This window comes from Sapajus apella, unplaced genomic scaffold, assembly GCF_009761245.1.
Source record: "Sapajus apella isolate SASKATOON/1434 unplaced genomic scaffold, GSC_monkey_1.0 scaffold118, whole genome shotgun sequence".
NCBI classification, from domain to species: Eukaryota; Metazoa; Chordata; class Mammalia; order Primates; family Cebidae; genus Sapajus; species Sapajus apella.
The window spans coordinates 4,246,924-4,264,092 of record NW_022437058.1 but is presented as its reverse complement, the minus strand read 5'-3'; the positions used below and the strand labels follow the sequence as shown (position 1 = coordinate 4,264,092).

At 39.0% G+C, this 17,169-nt stretch overlaps 1 protein-coding gene and 2 non-coding genes across 19 annotated transcripts in view; all 3 read right to left on the bottom strand.

Moving 5' to 3' along the window:
* The window catches only part of IARS1 (isoleucyl-tRNA synthetase 1), a 73,007-nt gene extending 58,522 nt beyond the window's left edge, over positions 1–14,485 (bottom strand). For 16 of the 17 annotated variants that reach the window (XR_004263563.1, XR_004263562.1, XR_004263561.1 and 13 more), the window contains exons 1-9: positions 14,375–14,471; positions 9,516–9,644; positions 8,136–8,292; positions 7,806–7,925; positions 6,451–6,533; positions 5,642–5,759; positions 3,891–4,038; positions 1,027–1,114; positions 685–745 (exon numbers count right to left, since the gene is read on the bottom strand). Coding sequence is in view for 14 of the 17 variants with exons in the window: in XM_032260496.1 (XP_032116387.1) it covers positions 685–745; positions 1,027–1,114; positions 3,891–4,038; positions 5,642–5,759; positions 6,451–6,533; positions 7,806–7,925; positions 8,136–8,292; positions 9,516–9,634 (894 nt within the window). In the remaining 3 variants the exon portion in view is untranslated. Of the gene's footprint in view, positions 1–684; positions 746–1,026; positions 1,115–3,890; positions 4,039–5,641; positions 5,760–6,450; positions 6,534–7,805; positions 7,926–8,135; positions 8,293–9,515; positions 9,645–14,374 lie in introns of all 17 variants that reach the window. The other variant, XM_032260497.1, reaches the window with a different exon arrangement.
* On the bottom strand, positions 9,994–10,100 carry LOC116538288. Its single transcript, XR_004263590.1, has one exon. It is a non-coding gene; the product is annotated as a U6 spliceosomal RNA (small nuclear RNA).
* On the bottom strand, positions 13,241–13,373 carry LOC116538291. Its single transcript, XR_004263593.1, has one exon. It is a non-coding gene; the product is annotated as a small nucleolar RNA SNORA84 (small nucleolar RNA).
* Positions 14,486–17,169: the final 2,684 nt, after the last annotated feature.

The window sequence follows — 17,169 nt, the reverse complement described above, 5'->3', positions numbered from 1 at the left end:
GGTACCTAGATTTAAATACCTGCCTCATTAACCTCCTTGAAATAAAATTGTGTTTACTTTTACACACGATGTTTTATTCTGATGACTATCTTAAATTAGTCAAAAAACAAACAAACAAACAAAAAAAACCCACAAAAAACCTAAATAAATGCCCTGGATATGTAAACTACATGTAATAAAAATATACACATAAAAATCCAATCAAATGTAAAGTGATTATTCATATAATTTGAGGAAAAAAAGTCATAGCCAGGTGCAGAGGCTCATGCTTGTAATCCGATGAGTTCAAGACCAATGTGGGTAACATAGTGAGATTCTGTCTCTACAAAAAATGAAAAACTTGGCCAGGTGTGGTGGTGGTGTATGCCAGTAGTCCCAGCTACTTGGGACAGGGGGGCATCACTTGAGCCCAAGAGGTTGAGGCTGGGGTGAGCCATGATTGTGCCACTGTACTCAAGCCTAGGGGGCAAAGGAGATCCTGTTTCAAAAAAAAAAAATCCTCTAAAACAAGAAAGCAACACAAACGATTTAATTTTGTTAGCACTAAAGCAGACTTTCTGGATTCAGGTACAGTCAAACGAGCAATATAACAGTAAGGTAATGTGAATTCCACTTATCACCTCATCCCAGCTATCAAATAATCAGATTGTGGAGAGTCCCCACAGTAGCAGTCCCTGAGCTTACCTTCACAAAATAGTCAAACAAGGGCCTGTACTTCTTGCCTTTAAGATAGGCACCAGGAAATCTAGAAAAGGAGAAAGGCAAACTCACAATTAAATTAAATCAAATAGGAGGCTACAGCCCCATCAAGCCAAGCCACCACTCACCTGTGGTTTGCTGGCTCCTTAGCCATTAATGCTATAATGTGTGACTGTAAAGTACTTAGTATTAGTACTCAAAACTAAATTTGAATCATGCAGCTTTTGGATAATAAAGATTTTTCCTTTTTAAAACTAAAGGCACACCCAGACACATACACCCCCACCCCCAACCCCACCCCCACAGAGCAACTATTTGAATATTTACCTTTCAAGGATCTCATAGTCACTCTCCAATTTATAGAGGGCTGACAATCTGGCTTCCATTAAAATGAGCAATTTTCCTCTGGCAACATCTATGAGAACAAGGAAAAACATGGACATGGGTGATATTCTGTATTTGGCTGATTCTAAAGACATGCATCAAGCGTACTTTTTTCCCGAGGAGCCCCTGTATCATGTGTCTCTAGTGTTCCCAATACTCACAGAGAAATAATGCAAAGAACACTAAGGTATACTGCTTTCCAAACACGAAAATGACAAAAACACCAAATGCACTCAGGCAGTGGGTAGTTATTATCACTCTGATATCCATTTTAATTATTCTTTATTTTCTCCTTCATAAGGTAAATATGTGAATGTTTAAAAATAACATTGACAAAGTAGCTCACAAAGTAAGTGCCATGTAATATCACCCCCTCTCAGACACTCTCATTTGGGCATTTATTGATCCAGATATCTTTCTATGTATATAATAACAAACACATATGCAAATATGTACATTCCTTTTATTTTTATTTTTAAATTAAGGTAATATTCTATCTGGTTTTACAAGTTTTCACTTAATATCCTGTCAACATTCTTCCAAATATTAGCACATACAGACTTTTCTCCCTGTTTTAAAGAACTCTGTGGGACCCCATTTTATATGATTATGAGTTATTTCTAACAAGCTGACAGTCATTTAAATTCCTTTCAAATTTTCACTACTATGAACACTGGGATAATGAATGTCCTTGATGTATCTGTGAACCCTTATTGTTAGTGTTTCTAGAGGATACCTAGGGCATCCTAGAAAAGAAAAGCTAAAGCAAATGTATGAACAATTAAAACTGAAGAGAAAATCTGGGCCAATTTGAATTCCCACCCGTAAGTTATGATATTACATATCTGAAATTTACTAGAGCTTATGTCATATATTTAGTTCACTATAAGAAAAATGGGTATTTATGGGGCACTGCAAAAGCCAGGCCTCTCTGTGGCCAACAGCTCTTTCCAGTAGGTCAACTCCTGGTCCTATCTGCTCCCAGGAAAGAACAAATAAAAAACTCCCTCTGTCCCTTTTTTCTGACAATCGATCTTTTCCCATTCCTTTCTCACTATTTTTTCCTTGCCAGCACAATCTACTGTTCAATCAAGTCGACTGTTTTAATACAACTATTTAAAAGGATCATTGCAACCATTTTTTTTTTTTTTTTTTTTTTTTTTTTGAGAGGGGGTTTCGCTTTTTTTACCCAGGCTGGAGTGCAATGGCGCGATCTCAGCTCACCGCAACCTCCGCCTCCTGGGTTCAGGCAATTCTCCTGCCTCAGCCTCCTGAGTAGCTGGGATTACAGGCACATGCCACCATGCCCAGCTAATTTTTTGTAGTTTTAGTAGAGACGGGGTTTCACCATGTTGACCAGGATGGTCTTGATCTCTTGACCTCGTGATCCACCCGCCTCGGCCTCCCAAAGTGCTGGGATTACAGGCGTGAGCCATCGCGACAACTATTATTAAACAGCATTAAACACATCTACACTGTTGTGTAATCATCACTACTATCAATACCCCAAACCTTTTCATTTTCCTGTACTGAAACTCTGTACCCATCAAACAGCTCCCCCTTCCCTCCCAGTCTCTGTCAACCACCATTCTACTACTTTTTGCTCTCTGAATTTCACTTCTTGATACCTCATATATGAATCATGTAGTATCTGCACTTTGGCGTCTGGCTCATTTTAATTAGCATAATGTAATCCAGGTTCATCCAAGGCATAGCCTGTATCAGAATTTCCTTTCTTTTTTAGGCCGGGTATTATTCCATTGTATGTAAATACTGTATTTGGTTTATTCATTTATCCAATGATAGACACTTGGGTTCCTTCTATCTTTTGACTATTGTGCATAATGCTACATGAATATGGGTATAGAAGTATCTGTTCAAAACTGCTTTCAATTCTTTGGGGAAAACACCCAGAAGTGAAATTGCTGGGCCACAGTGTAATTCTGTTCAGCTTTTTGAAGAAAGGCTGCTGTTTTCCATAGCAGCTGCACCACAGCTTTTTTTTACTGGCAACAAGTTTTTCTTTTCTTCTCCTGTTGCCTCCACAAAACTATCCAAACCTGAAGGTATATTTGTTCACAAAGCACCAATCTTCTTTTCAAATCTCTACGGAAAGGCCCTCATTGAAACTGGTAACTTTCTACCAGAGGACATTTGAAAGGCAAAAGTTCTCAAGTTCTGGTACCAATTACTAGTAATAATGTGATACCACATAGCTGAATCTTAGATTCTTCATCTGTCATGGGGCATGGTGTGGAAAAACATATTATAGCCTGGAAATTTTAAGAAAACTTTATGTTCTACTTTTTATATTTCTGTACTATTTTAGGTGTTGTGTTGGTTTTCAATTAGAAATGAAAACAGGCTGGGTGTGGTGGCTCACTCCTGTAATCCCAGCACTTTGGGGAGGCCAAGGCAGGCAGATCATGAGGTCAAAAGATCAAGCCCATCCTGGCCAACAAGGTAAAACCCCATCTCTACTAAAAATACAAAAATTGGCTGGGTGTGGTGGTGGATGCCTATAGCTACTTGGGAGGCTGAGGCAGGAGAATTGCTTGAACCCGGGAAGCAGAGGTTGCAGTGAGCCAAGATTGCACCACGGCACTCCGGCCTGGCGATAGAGTGGGACTCTGTCTCAAAAAAGAAAAAGAAAAAGAAAAAAAGAAAAATCATTTTTCCAATTAAGTAAGATTCTTTTCAAATAATTCTATTCTTCATGCAAAAAGAAAGGTAAGCCTTCATATTTTCCAAAATATAAAATTATCATATGCATATTAATCATAAATAACCAGCATCCCCCCACTTACCTTTAATCTTCACATATTGCATTTCTGGATTAACACAGACGGCAAGATTACTAGGCAGAGTCCAGGGAGTGGTTGTCCAAGCAACTAAAGATACAGTTTCATCTTCTTCCAAAGGGAAAGTTACAAATACTGAAGGGTCTTGAACATCCTGAAATAAATTGAGGTATTGTTTTACAAATCCACAATGACAGACACCTAAGAAAAAGGAACTGATCCTAAAGATAAATCTTCAGGATAAACTGAAGAAATCACTTGCCACACTTATAAAAGTAAAGTAGCAAGAAATTCCAAGTAAAAACATTTTTAAAAACTTTAAAAAGTATATTTAAAAGCATATTTAATTGTCACAAATTAAATATTTTAAGACACCTGGTGACTGTTTATTTTTTTTGACATGGAGTCTCCCTCTGTCACTTAGGCTAGAGTGCTGTGGTACCATCTTGGCTCACTGCAGCCTTCGCCTCCTGGGTTCAAGTGATTCTTGTGCCTCAGCCTCCCAAGTACCTGAAATTACAGGCACATGCCACCACACTTAACTAATTTTTATATTTTTAGTAGAGATGGGGTTATTCTATGTTGGTCAGGCTGGTCTCAAACTCCTGACCTCAAGTGATCCACCTGCCACATCCTCCCATAATGCTGGGATTACAGGTATGGGCCACCATGCCTGGCCTCTGGTAACTTTTTAAAGTAATGTCTAAAGAGGAACATACGATGGGAGGTTTCAGTATTATGATTATCTATTTTGTAAGTCCATGAAGAGGTAGGTCTAAAAGATCCTACTAAAGCAACATGTACTTGAAACTGTAATAAACCCATATAAATTCAGCTCATTAAATAAAAAAACAAGATTGTCTCCAGCTCGCTGGCAATGTTTCAACACAAAAAGTGTCAAGGATTTAAAAATAAATAGCTCTAAAAAAATCAGTCCCAGACAAAAACCAACCGCAATTTAAATAAAGTGACACAAGAGCTGTTGGTCACACAAGAGAAACCTGAAATAAGGGACACTACTATTGGCCTGTACCTCCTCAAATGTGTCAGTATTATGAAGCATAAAGAGACTAAGGAGCTGTTTGAGATTAAAGGCTGGAGACATATCACTGCCAGAAGCACACAATGTAGGTCTTTTTTGTTTCTTTTCTTTCTCTCTCTCTCTCTCTCTTTTTTTTTTTAAACTATAAAGGACACTGCTGAGACAAGCAGAACCTGAATAAGATCTATACATGAGGTAATACAGTATCAATGTTAATTTTCTAACTCTAGTTATTTAAAACAATGTTACTGATTTTAGGAAATACGTAGTTTTCATAGGAAAAGGGCCATAATTCCTGCAAATTACTCTCAAAGGGTACTGTGCCCCACTCCTATAAAAAGAGAGAAGGATAAAGCAAATGTGGCAAAAGATTAACATTTAGGGAATCTAGTTGAAGGAGATAAAGAACTCTCTCCAGTTTTCTGTGAGTTTGAAAATATGTCAAAATTAAAATTTTTTTCTTGGTCAAAACAAGCAAAACCTATTACATTAAGATACATCATAAATCCAATGTAGAAAACAAATCCCTCATCTTAACAGAGCTTTAGTATAGTAACTGGCAATATTTTCAGCATTCAGTAATAAGAGGTCAAAGTGACTGATGGCATGGGCACGTTCCACACCAGGTCTACTTGGGAGTACCTACTATGATCATAACCATTCAACTTCTACCTACAAAGCTCAATGCTGAATAATGTCTCTACGTTTCACGTACCTTATAATTCTGGTGTGACTCAAAGTTGGAAAGTGGAGTGTTACATGCAGTAGAGAAGGGCATGACTTTCACACCTCTATAAACAAGGCCTTTATCATAGAGTTGTTTGAAGACCCACCTGATAAGAGATGGAGTTTCACAATTATATAACCAAAATTCTATTTCTGAAAATGCAAACATTTATGCCATTTTCTGTTTAGAGTGTCTGTCTGCCAAATAAGTGAAAAAACAATGTCTTTCATTGGGAGACTAGCTGGTAAATTAGGTCAATACAGTAAGACATTAGGCAGACATTACAATGCTAATATCTACTAACATTGAATGATGTTTAAAACATAACGTTGATTAAGAAAAGCAATTGGCAGGCCGGGCGGAGTGGCTCACAGCTGTAATTCCAGCACTCCTGGAGGCCGAGGCATGTGGCTCACCTAGGTTAGGAGCTCAAGACCAGCCTGGCCAACATGGTGACACCCCATCTCTACTAAAAATACAAAAATTAGCCGGGAGCAGGGGTGTCTATAATCCTAACTACCCAGGAGACTGAGGGAGGAGATTCGCTTGAACCCAGGAGGCAGAGGTTGCAGTGCGCCAAGATCATGCCATCACACTCCAGTCTGGGCAACAGAGCCAGACTCGGTCTCAAAAAAATAAAAGTCCTACATTCAACAACAAACCTATTCCCAAAGATTTCGGAGACATAACGATGGACTCAAAAATAAACTGATTCATGCTAGTGAACTTTTCCAACAACCAATACAACAGAATATTCATAGAATATTTATCATATTTACAATTTTAAATAAACCTACCAGACACTTTCCATGAATTCTGGATACAGAGTTTTGTAGTCATTGTCAAAGTCAATCCATCGGCCAAGTCTGGTAACTGTAGACTTTAAAATATTAATATAGAACAGTATTAGACAACATTAATTGTACATCAATGTGTATTTACTTGTATTGTCACCACATATGGAAATTTTGGGAAAACAGAATAATCAACGGTATGAGTGAATCTATATTGCAAACAACATTCTATGTAAGGTTAAGAACCAGTTTTCTTGGCACTCGTTCTTCATGCATAAAATGTTATTTGTAAGTATAAATACTCATTTATACGAGGCTACCAAAACCACCACTTGGCAAATACCACAGGCATAATTATTGCTGGCACAAATCATTCATGGATGTTAACATTAATGAGTGAATGTATGACAAGGAAAAGAATATTTGGGGCCGGGCGTGGTGGCTCACACCTGTAATCCAAGCACTTTGGAGGCCAAGGAGGGCAGATCACCTGAGGTCGGGAGTTCAAGACCAGCCTGACCAACATTGTGAAACCCCATCTTAAAAAAAAAAAAAAAAAAAAAGAATATTTGGAAAGAATCTCCCCATAAGATACTTATTAATTACAAGGGAAAAACTACAACTTTACAAAGCAGGCTGATAGATAGCACCTTAATCAAGTGAACAAAGTTATCACCATCAATGGACATAGCAATGATACACGCCACCTGATACTACGCACTGAGAAGGGCATAGCATCACTTCTGTGGCATTCTCACCAAAAATGCATAACCTAAATTAAATCAGGAAACCTCAGACATTGAGAGACATTCTATAAAATAGCTGCTCTGCAATCTTCAGAAATGAGAAGGCCATGAAAGACAAAGGACTGAATAAAATATCCCATACTTAAGAAGACGAAGAAATCATGACAACTAAATGCAATATGTGACTGGACCAAATAAAAATTAATGGGGCAATTGCTTTTGAAAATTCTATTAATACTACAGTTATTGAAGATGTTAGCAGTTAGGAAAGAAGGATGAAAGATATAGGGGAATTAATCTTATTTTTGCAATTGTTTAATAAGTCAAATTATTTCAAAATAAAAAGTTAAAAAAATTTCAAAAGTATTTGAGAAAAAAAGAAGAGGCCCATATCCATGTTATACTTATCAGAATTTTTCCCTATTGGTGATCAGTCAAGAAAGGTAGACCAATTAAGCACACGGAAGTCAGAAAATGTTTCAGTTTAAGCTAACAGTTTTTCTACAAAGAAAAAATTAATAAATAAAAAAAGCACAAGGGACCATAAACCATCTCAATGCCCATTTAATAACTACATTTTCTGTTCATTCTACTGACAATAACCCAACATACCTTCCACTCAGTAGAATATCTCATTACAATTGCTCGGCACTGACTGTTATATTCTGTAATCCCCATTTTGGCCACATCCTCTGGTCCTCTGATTCCCAGTGTCTTATCAATTTCATATTCCTGAAAATTTGTGATAAGATTGTTACCACTGTGCCCCATGAAACAACTGCAACTATGCAACTCTAGAAAATAAAACAAATCGAACTACAAATATAGAAATGAAGTAGAAGAAAAGGTCTACAGTTAACATTTGTATTTAACATATTATATGATGAAATCTAATGCTTATAAAAAAATCAGAACATTATACAGCTGGATACTCAAACATACCACAGGTAAGCCATGACAATCCCATCCAAATCTTCTGTCAACATGAAACCCACTCTGGTGAGCATATCTTGTAACTATATCTTTAATTGTCCCTGCAAGTATATGTCCATAGTGAGGCAGTCCAGTTGCAAAAGGAGGACCATCATAGAAAGTAAATCTAAGAGGTAATAAAAATATATCAAGTCACTTAAAAACAGCAAAAATTTAAAGCATTTTTCTATAGATAGCTTTTGGCATAGTGAAGTCTTTTTGGAAGGAGAAAAGCAGCAAGACCAGAGAATTGGCAAAGATAATTGATTAGATATTTACTGGTGGTCCTGCCTTCAGAAAGGCTACAATTGTGGTAGAGCTGCAGAGACCTCCCTTTGATTATCCATTTTTCATTTATTAGTTCCATGATGTAAGGTAAGTTATTTATCCTGATCTTGAGTTATCTCATCAGTAAAATAGAGCAATAAACCCCTATCTCATAAAGTTTTTGACCAGAGGAGACATATAATGAAAACAGTGATTAAAGGGCTAGTCTTTTAGGTAAATGAAGACTAAAGGCAGAAGGCACTATAGTAGCCTTCTACAGGGTACTTATTCATTCAATGTATATAGCTACTACTGAATACCCACTATATAAAGGGCTGGAGGATTCTGGGAATACAAAGATGAGTAAAGAATAACTGCTTTAGGCCTTGAGTGGTGGCTCATGCCTGTAATCCCAGCACTTTGAGAGGCCCAGGCAGATGGATCACTTGAGGTCAGGAATTTGAGAGCAGCCTGGGCAACATGGTGAAATTCTGTTTCTACTAAAAATACAAAAATTAGCTGGGCATGGTGGCGGGTACCTGTAATCTCAGCTACTTGGGAGGCTGAGGCAGGAGAATCACTTGCATCCAGGAGGTGGAGGTTACAGTGAGCAGAGATCACATCACTGCACTCCAACCTGGACAACAGAGCAAGACTCCATCTCAAAGGAAAAAAAAAAAAAAAAAAAAAAAAAAAAGAGTATCTGTTTTAATGGGATTCAGTTTAAGAAATAACTATTTTTTTTTTTTTTTGAGATGGAGTCTTGCTCTGTCACCAGGCTGGAATGCAGTGGCAATCTCGGCTCACTGCAATCTCCGCCTCCTGGGTTCAAGCGATTCTTCCACCTCAGCCTCCCGAGGAGCTGGGACCACAGGCACGTGCCACCACGCCTGGCTAATTTTTTTGTATTTTTAGTAGAGACGGGGTTTCACCATGTTGGCCAGGATGGTCTCGATCTCTTGGCCTCGTGATCCACCCGCCTCGACCTCCCAAAGTGCTGGGATTACAGGCGTGAGCCACCGCACCCGGCCCAAGAAATAACAATTCTTAAGGACTTTCCCTTTACCTAAGAAATTCACATACTTTGGTTTATGTTTCGATTGCTTTAAGCATTCCTGAAAACAATTAAATTTAGTCCAAAACTCCAAGATTTTTTCTTCTTCAGCAGGAAAATTTATGTTTTCTGGAACTTGTTGAACCATTTTGTTGCTGTAAAAGAAATCAAATTTGTTACTGTCAAAAGAGAAATCTAGGAATAACAGAGTACCATATTATTAACATGGGCGTATGTAGATGACACTATCCATATTTTTAAAAAATTATAGCTTTATTGATGTACAATTTACATACTGTAATGTACAGTGTACAATTCAGTGGCTTTTCAGTATATTTACAAGGTAGTATAATTATTACTATTATCTAATTTTTTTGATGTTCATTATATTATTTACTGTAGTGAAAATGTGTCAAAAATTAATTGTTCAACAATAAGAGAACAGTTATTAAATACATGATACTTTTATATTTCAAAGAGAAGTTAACAAAATTGGAAAAATTCATCAAAAATATGGAACTCTTCACAAATATGCACGTCATCCTTGTGCAGGGGCCATGCTAATCTTCTCTGTATCATTCCAATTTTAGTATATGTGCTGCCGAAGTGAGTACTACTACTATGTAATTTCAAAATGTTTTCAACCTCCCCTCCCCACCAAAGTACCCCATAACCATTAGCAGTCACTCCCCATTCTTTCTTCTCCATAGCCAGTAGCAACAACTTATCTTCTTTCTGCTTCTATAGATTTACCTATCCTGGACATTTCATATGAATGGAAAAATTTGTATAAATCATCTATATGTGGCCTATTGCAATTGGTTGCCTTTCTCTAGCACATTTTCAAGGTTCATCCACACTGTAATATGTATTCATACTTTATTACTTTTGATAGCTGAGTAGTATTCCATTTCATGAATATGCCACATTTTGTTTATCCATTTATCATTTCTTGGATACCTGTATTGTTTCTGCTTTTCGGTTATTGTGAATAATGCTGCTAGGAACATTCATGTACAAAATTTTGTGTGGATCTACGTTTTATTTCTCTTGGGTATGTAGCTAGAGGCAGAATTTCTGGGTCACATGATAATTCTGTATTTAACTTTTTGAGAAAATGCCAAAATGTTTTCCAAGGTGACTGTACTATTTTACATTCCCTCAGCAGTGAATAAGGATTCTAATGTCTTTATATCCTACCTAACACATCTTATTGTCCATCTTTGGATTACAGTCATCCTAGGAGATGTTAAATAGTATCTTGAGGTTTTGATTTGCATTTCCCTGAAGACTAATGATACTGAGCGTCTTTCCATGTGCTTATTGGCCATTTGTGTATCCACTTTGGATAGATATTTATTTATCCTTTGCCTATTTTCTAATTAGGCTGTCTTTTTATGGTTGAGTTTTAAGGGTTATTTATACATTCTGGATACAAATCCTTTAGAAGATATATGATTTGTAAAAAGCTTCTCTTATTCTGTGGGCTATCTTTTTATTTTAGTGATGGTATTTTTGAAACACAAAAATTTTTACTTTTAATGATGCTCAATTTGTCTATTTTTGGTTTTGTTGCTTAAGCTTTTGGTGTCATCTAATAAACTATTACCTAAAGAAGGTTACAGACTTTTAGCTTACATTTAGACCAAGAATCATATTGAGTTATTTTTGTATACGGTGAGGGAAAGGTACTTGGTATTACTTAATATTCAGTAACGCTAGACAATATTTCCAAAAGTAAGCAAGAAAATCTTGGAAATTCCATCTGATGGTACAAAAACTCTTAACAATCTGAAGAAAAAAATCTCAAAGTAACTAAGAATTTTCTTACCTACACTCACATAACAGAAATCAGTTCTCTTGAAATAACTTCATCTTCTCTTTGAGGAAAACTGGTATAACTTTAAAAATCTTAAAAAGATGAGAATCTTACATTCGAATATAGATTCCAATTTTCCATTTTACCCTTTTTATTTCTTATTCATGATTTTTATGAAGGATAAGTTTAGTCTCTAGTGAGAAGGCTTAAGGTGTCTTTTAAACATTTTGCTAATAACCTCATTCAGACACTTGATCAATCTGTGTTTAAGTATCTAGTGAGCTGACTTAAGCATCTAGTGAGCATCCTTGAGACCTTTCCTTCCCAAAGTCTATTTAATTTTTAATTAATAATTCTAACAAGGTGGGTGCAAGATTTCCAAGTCAACAGCAGATTAGAAGGGAATAGAATTGCTAAGAAGAGAACAGAGAAGATAAAAAACCTTAAGTACTCAAGAACCACAACAGTCCAGGGTAATCAACTCTACAGGAAAAGGCACCTACTTACCTCAAACAGTTCTGAAAGCATCAAAAGCATCATAGTCTAAGCAAGTTATTGATTCAAGTTATTAAAAAAAAAAAAAAGTCTGTGACAAGTAATATCTTTCATTTTCTTTCACCTTCATTAAATTTTCAGGTGTATGAGTGCTTCTGAGTTTAATTTAAGAAAAAACAGGGTAAGAACAGTTGGGCTGTTTGATTAACTGAAATAGCTATTTCTGATCACAGTATACCATTAAAAAGTATTAAACAGAAATTGCAAGGTTTTAGATGTTCAACTCTTACTACAACCTCTAGCCTTTCAAGGATCAAAAGAAGTGTTTGTGCAATTACTGATTTATTTACATACATTGGGTACCTTATCAGAGGCCAACTGAAACTTATAAGATTGTTATCTGAAGACTAACAGACCTTTAGATATCAACACATTCGTTCATCACTTCTAAGACCTTTGTCACTTCTTCAAGGCTGGTCCTACAATGGCCCACATCCATGGGAGCTTTTTTTTTTTGGACAGAGTCTTGCTCTGTTGCCCAGGCTGGAGTACAGTGGTGCAATTTTGGCTCCCTGCAACCGCTGCCTCCTGGGTTCAAGCAATTTTCCTGCCTCAGCTTCCTGCCTCAGATTACAGGTGTACACCACCATGCCCAGCTAATTTTTGTATTATTTTAGTAGAGACAGGGTTTCACCATGTTGGCCAGGCTGGCCTGGAACGTCTGACCTTGTGATCTGCTTGCCTCAGCCTCCCAAAGGGCTGGGACTATGGGTGTGAGCCAACGTGCCCAGCCTATGGGAGCTTATTACAGATGGAGACTTAGCAGCCTCACCTTGCACGTAGGAGTCAGAACCTGCATTTTAACAAGATCCCTAGGGAATGAAAATTCACATCAAAGTCTGAACATCACCACCCTTGCACTGTTCTGACAATTATTCAGGAATGTCTATCTGAATTTTTGTTTTTCAGAAAATGAGATTTAAGCTTTCTGAGAAGAGGGCCATAACTTTTTTTTTTTTTCCCAGACAGTGTCTCACTCTGTCACCCAGCCAGGAGTGCAGTGATACAATCATGGCTCACAGCAGCCTTGACCTCCCTGGGCTTGGGTGATCCTCCCAGCTTAGTCTCCCAAGTAGCTAAGACTTCAGGTGTGCACCACCACACTCAGTTTTTTGTGTGTGTTTGTTCGTTTCGTATTCTTTGTAGAGACAGGGTTTTGCCATGTTGCCCATGTCTTCAGTTCCTGGGCTTAAATGATCCTCTTGCCTCGGCCTCCAAATGTGCTGGGGTTACAGGCATGAGCCACTGTGCCTCGCCAGCTCATTCAGTTTTTACAGTGTTTTTTAGGGAATCTCTGCTTTCCCCCGAAAATTAGAAATCACTGCACTATTATGCCAAGCATAAAGACTCAGTATAACAGCATTAACTATTCAGGAAGAACCATGTTCCAGTGACCGGGCTATGGCGGCCGCTCAGGAGAAGCAGCCTCCATGCATAAATCACAGGATTGCTATGGCCCATCGTATCCACCGGAGAGCTGCACATACACAACAGCATCCAGCAACCACAGGGCAGGGGACAAGGTAGGTTAACCGTGCCAAGTTGTGCAGAGGGATGTCATCCCCTTCGCTTCGTTCTTATAATCCAGGCCCTTCATTCTTCCCTGTGCCACAACTCCTTCAGGCCACCTTAACCTCAACTTCCTGTTCAGTAATTTCGAGACCACCCTCCTTGACATTCACTTCAAATTATTCACATTCTCTTTATAGTATTTACCCTCAGTATATTTTGGAAACGCACACTAAAACCATTGTTTTGTTTAAAATTTCATAATCTTTCTTTCCACAGTTGCTTCCCTTTTTAACTCTACCGTATTAGAGTTAATATCCAATATTCTTCCCATTATCTAAGCAATGCATTTCTGAGTCACCCTAACACTACTCCGAAGACAGACATAATCATCAAGTCACATGGATTCTACCTAGAAGTCTATTTCTTTTCCATTCTCCTCTAAATCCATTTCTGTTTCCCCTTTTTATTCTCAGGTCTTCATAATTATGTCAAATGTAACCTCAAGGTGGGACCATTTCAAACCTTTCCTCAATTTAGTTATATCCTATGAACATATGCTCCACAGATATACTCACGCAAATGTACAAAATACGTATGCAGTGACATTCACCGAATAATTGTTTCTACAGGCAAGTAACTGAAAACAATTTAAATATTCATGGTGACAAGTAAATTACGGTACATCGATAAAATAATCATGCAGCCGTTAAAGGCAATAAACTAAGACATATAAAAATACGTATTACCTATACATAAAGTCACAGCTGTACCAATTTATACTATGTATAATGTTTCCTATCCAAGATTTTACTCATTTCAAACACCACCTCATTAAAAAAAGGCGACCATAAACTCAATAAGGCTGGAAATTAACGAAAGGAAAGCCCTGAAGAAGCGCGTTCTTTCAAAAATTAAATCGTGTGCTACTGTTTTGGGGTTGTAACGCGTGTGTGCCCCTCGCCTTTGAGGGCCGGATACTGCAGGGAAGAATGGGTGTACCCCAGGGTCCCCGCGTACCTGGATAGCCACGCGGGCCAGCAAGTCTAGTAGCAATCCCGCCGACAAGAGAGCGGTGAGCCGGCGCGCGGAGGTGATGCAACGCGCTGACAACGCGAGATCGAGGGAAGAAGGCTGGCTCCGCATCGGCCAATCAGTACGCGCTGTCTGACACCTACCAACAAGCCAGGCGGCTATTCGTTGCGCCGGACCTTACTACGCCCTCTCGTCCGGATGGTGCGATCGTTATACTTGCCGGTTTTGCGGCTCCCCTTGGAATACGAACCCGCGCTGAGCGCTGGGCTGGGTTGCCGCGTTGGTGCTGCTGGTATCCGTTCCAATAGTGTAGACCGAGGTCGCACTCGGGTTGTGGGCACCTCTGAGTAGGTGGAGGCCCACTGGGAAGCAGCAGCGAGGTCGGCGCCCTTTTTTTTTTTTTTTTTTGAGACGCAGTTTCGCTCATGTTACCCAGGCTGGAGTGCAATGGCGCAATCTCGGCTCACCGCAACCTCCACCTCCTGGGTTCAGGCAATTCTCCTGCCTCAGCCTCCTGAGTAGCTGAGATTACAGGCACGCACCACCATGCCCAGCTAATTTTTTGTATTTTTAGTAGAGACGGGGTTTCACCATGTTGACCAGGGTGGTCTCGATCTCTTGACCTCTTGATCCACTCGCCTCGGCCTCCCAAAGTGCTGGGATTACAAGCATGAGCCACCGCGCCCGCCCCTCATGTTCTTTATCTTGTTTACATTTGTCAGTATTTATCTGACTGGACTCTTCGTACCTAAAATTCATATCGACAAACAGCAACTTCCGGAGAGGTGACTTCAATAATTATACTTTTGGGCCCGGAGCTGGTGACCCCAAAGTCGCTTCTCTTATCATAAATGGCCATGTGAAATGATAAAAGAGAAGGAAGAGCCTGACAACCAGGTTTAAAAGTTTTATTGCAGGCCGGGCGCAGTGGCTCACGCCTGTAATCCCAGCACTCTGGGAGGCCGAGGCGGGCGGATCACCTGAGGTCGGGAGTTCAAGACCAGCCTGACCAACATGGTGAAACCCCCGTATTTAAAAAAAAAAAAAAAAAAGTTTTATTGCATTTTGTCTAAAATGTTATCTGTAATGAAAATTTGCATACTTAAACAATTTTTTTTTTTTTTTTTTTTTGAGAAGGGTCTCATTCTGTCGCCAGGCTGGAGTGCAGTGGCACGGTCTCGGCTTACTGCAGCCTCGACCTCCCCGAGGTCAGATGATCCTCGCACCCCATCCCCGACCAAGTAGCTGGGACTACAGGCTAGTGCCACCACGCCCCGCTCTTTGTATTTTCTGTAGTAATGGAGTCTTGTTATGTTGTCTAGGCTACTCTCAAACTCGTGGACTCAAGCGATCTGCTTGCCTCAGCCTCCCTAAGTGTTGTGATTACGGGCATGAGCCAGTGCGCCCGGCCTGCATACTTAGGATTGCTGTGAGTCTGATTGGTACCTTACGGATCTGCTGATCAAAATCTGGAGCCTTGCAAAGAGCAGCAGGCCTCAGGCTTTGGCACCAGAGCCTCTAAAGGAAATTCTGGATCTTGCCAAATTGGGAGTAGTTCTGTAACTGCCTATTGTACCCATTTGAGGGATATAAAAAATCGATCTGGCCTAGAATAGGTAGAATGCAGTTTCTTAGTAAGTTTAGGAAGATTTTGATAGTCTGTTCAGCATATATTAAACTTTACTTACTGTCTTGGCCCAGTGTGAAGGATTAAAGGGGTTTCATGTTCTCCATCACAGGGGTAACTCAATGTTCTATGACTTTACTCATTTGAACATAAATTTAGTAGCTGCAGAACTAATTAACTGAAAATATTTGCAATGTATTTGTTTTCACATTCCTAATGTTGCCTCCTTGTTGTTACCTGTCCAGAGAGCCCAGATTAGGGCCAGACAGAGGGCTCCTGGACAAATGTAAGGTAGGCTGACAAGTCTAAATATTTAAAAATTGGATTGAGAAACATTTATATTAATAGTACTGTTGGAAAGTATGGGAAGACTAAGTCTAGAAAAAAGTTAAGCACTTGAAAAAAATTCCAGTAAAAAAGTTAATTGTAGTCAAAATATATTATTTGGACTGAAAAGGTGAATAATTTTTTCACCTCTTCAGAATATGTAGTATCTGAAAGTGAAAAACCAAGAAATCAGAGCATAAGCATGTTTTATTGTATTTTGTTTAAAATGTTTCCTGTAATGTAAACATTGCATACTTAATTTTTTTTTCTTTTGAGAAGGGGACTCATTCTGTTGCTAACGTTGGAGTGTAGTGGTATGGTCGTGGCTCTCTGCAGCCTCAACACTCCCTGGGGTCAGATGATCCTTGCACTTCATCGCTGACCAACTGGCTAGAACTACAGGCTAGCGCCACCACGCCCGGCTAATTTTTCTATTTTCTGTAGTAATGGAGTCTTGCTATGTTGCCTAGGCTGCTCTCAAACTCGTGGGCTCAAGCAATCTGCCTGCCTCAGCCTCCCTAAATGTGACTATAGGCATGAGCCAGTGCGCCTGGCCTGCATATTTATTATCATTGCTGTGAGTCTGCGTAAATACTAGAGAAATTAAATTGCTGAAGGTAGGAACATGGAGATAAATGATAGAGAAATTAAATTGAAGGTGGTTTTATCTGGGGAGCAGGAACTGGGGGTAGGCTAGGCTGCTTGACGTTACTTCTCGGCTTGTGGAGCATGTGCTGGATTTAAATTGTGGCCACACATTCTGACACTCCCCCACTGAGAAGTAAGGATCTGTGTCCCTTCCCTTTTATTC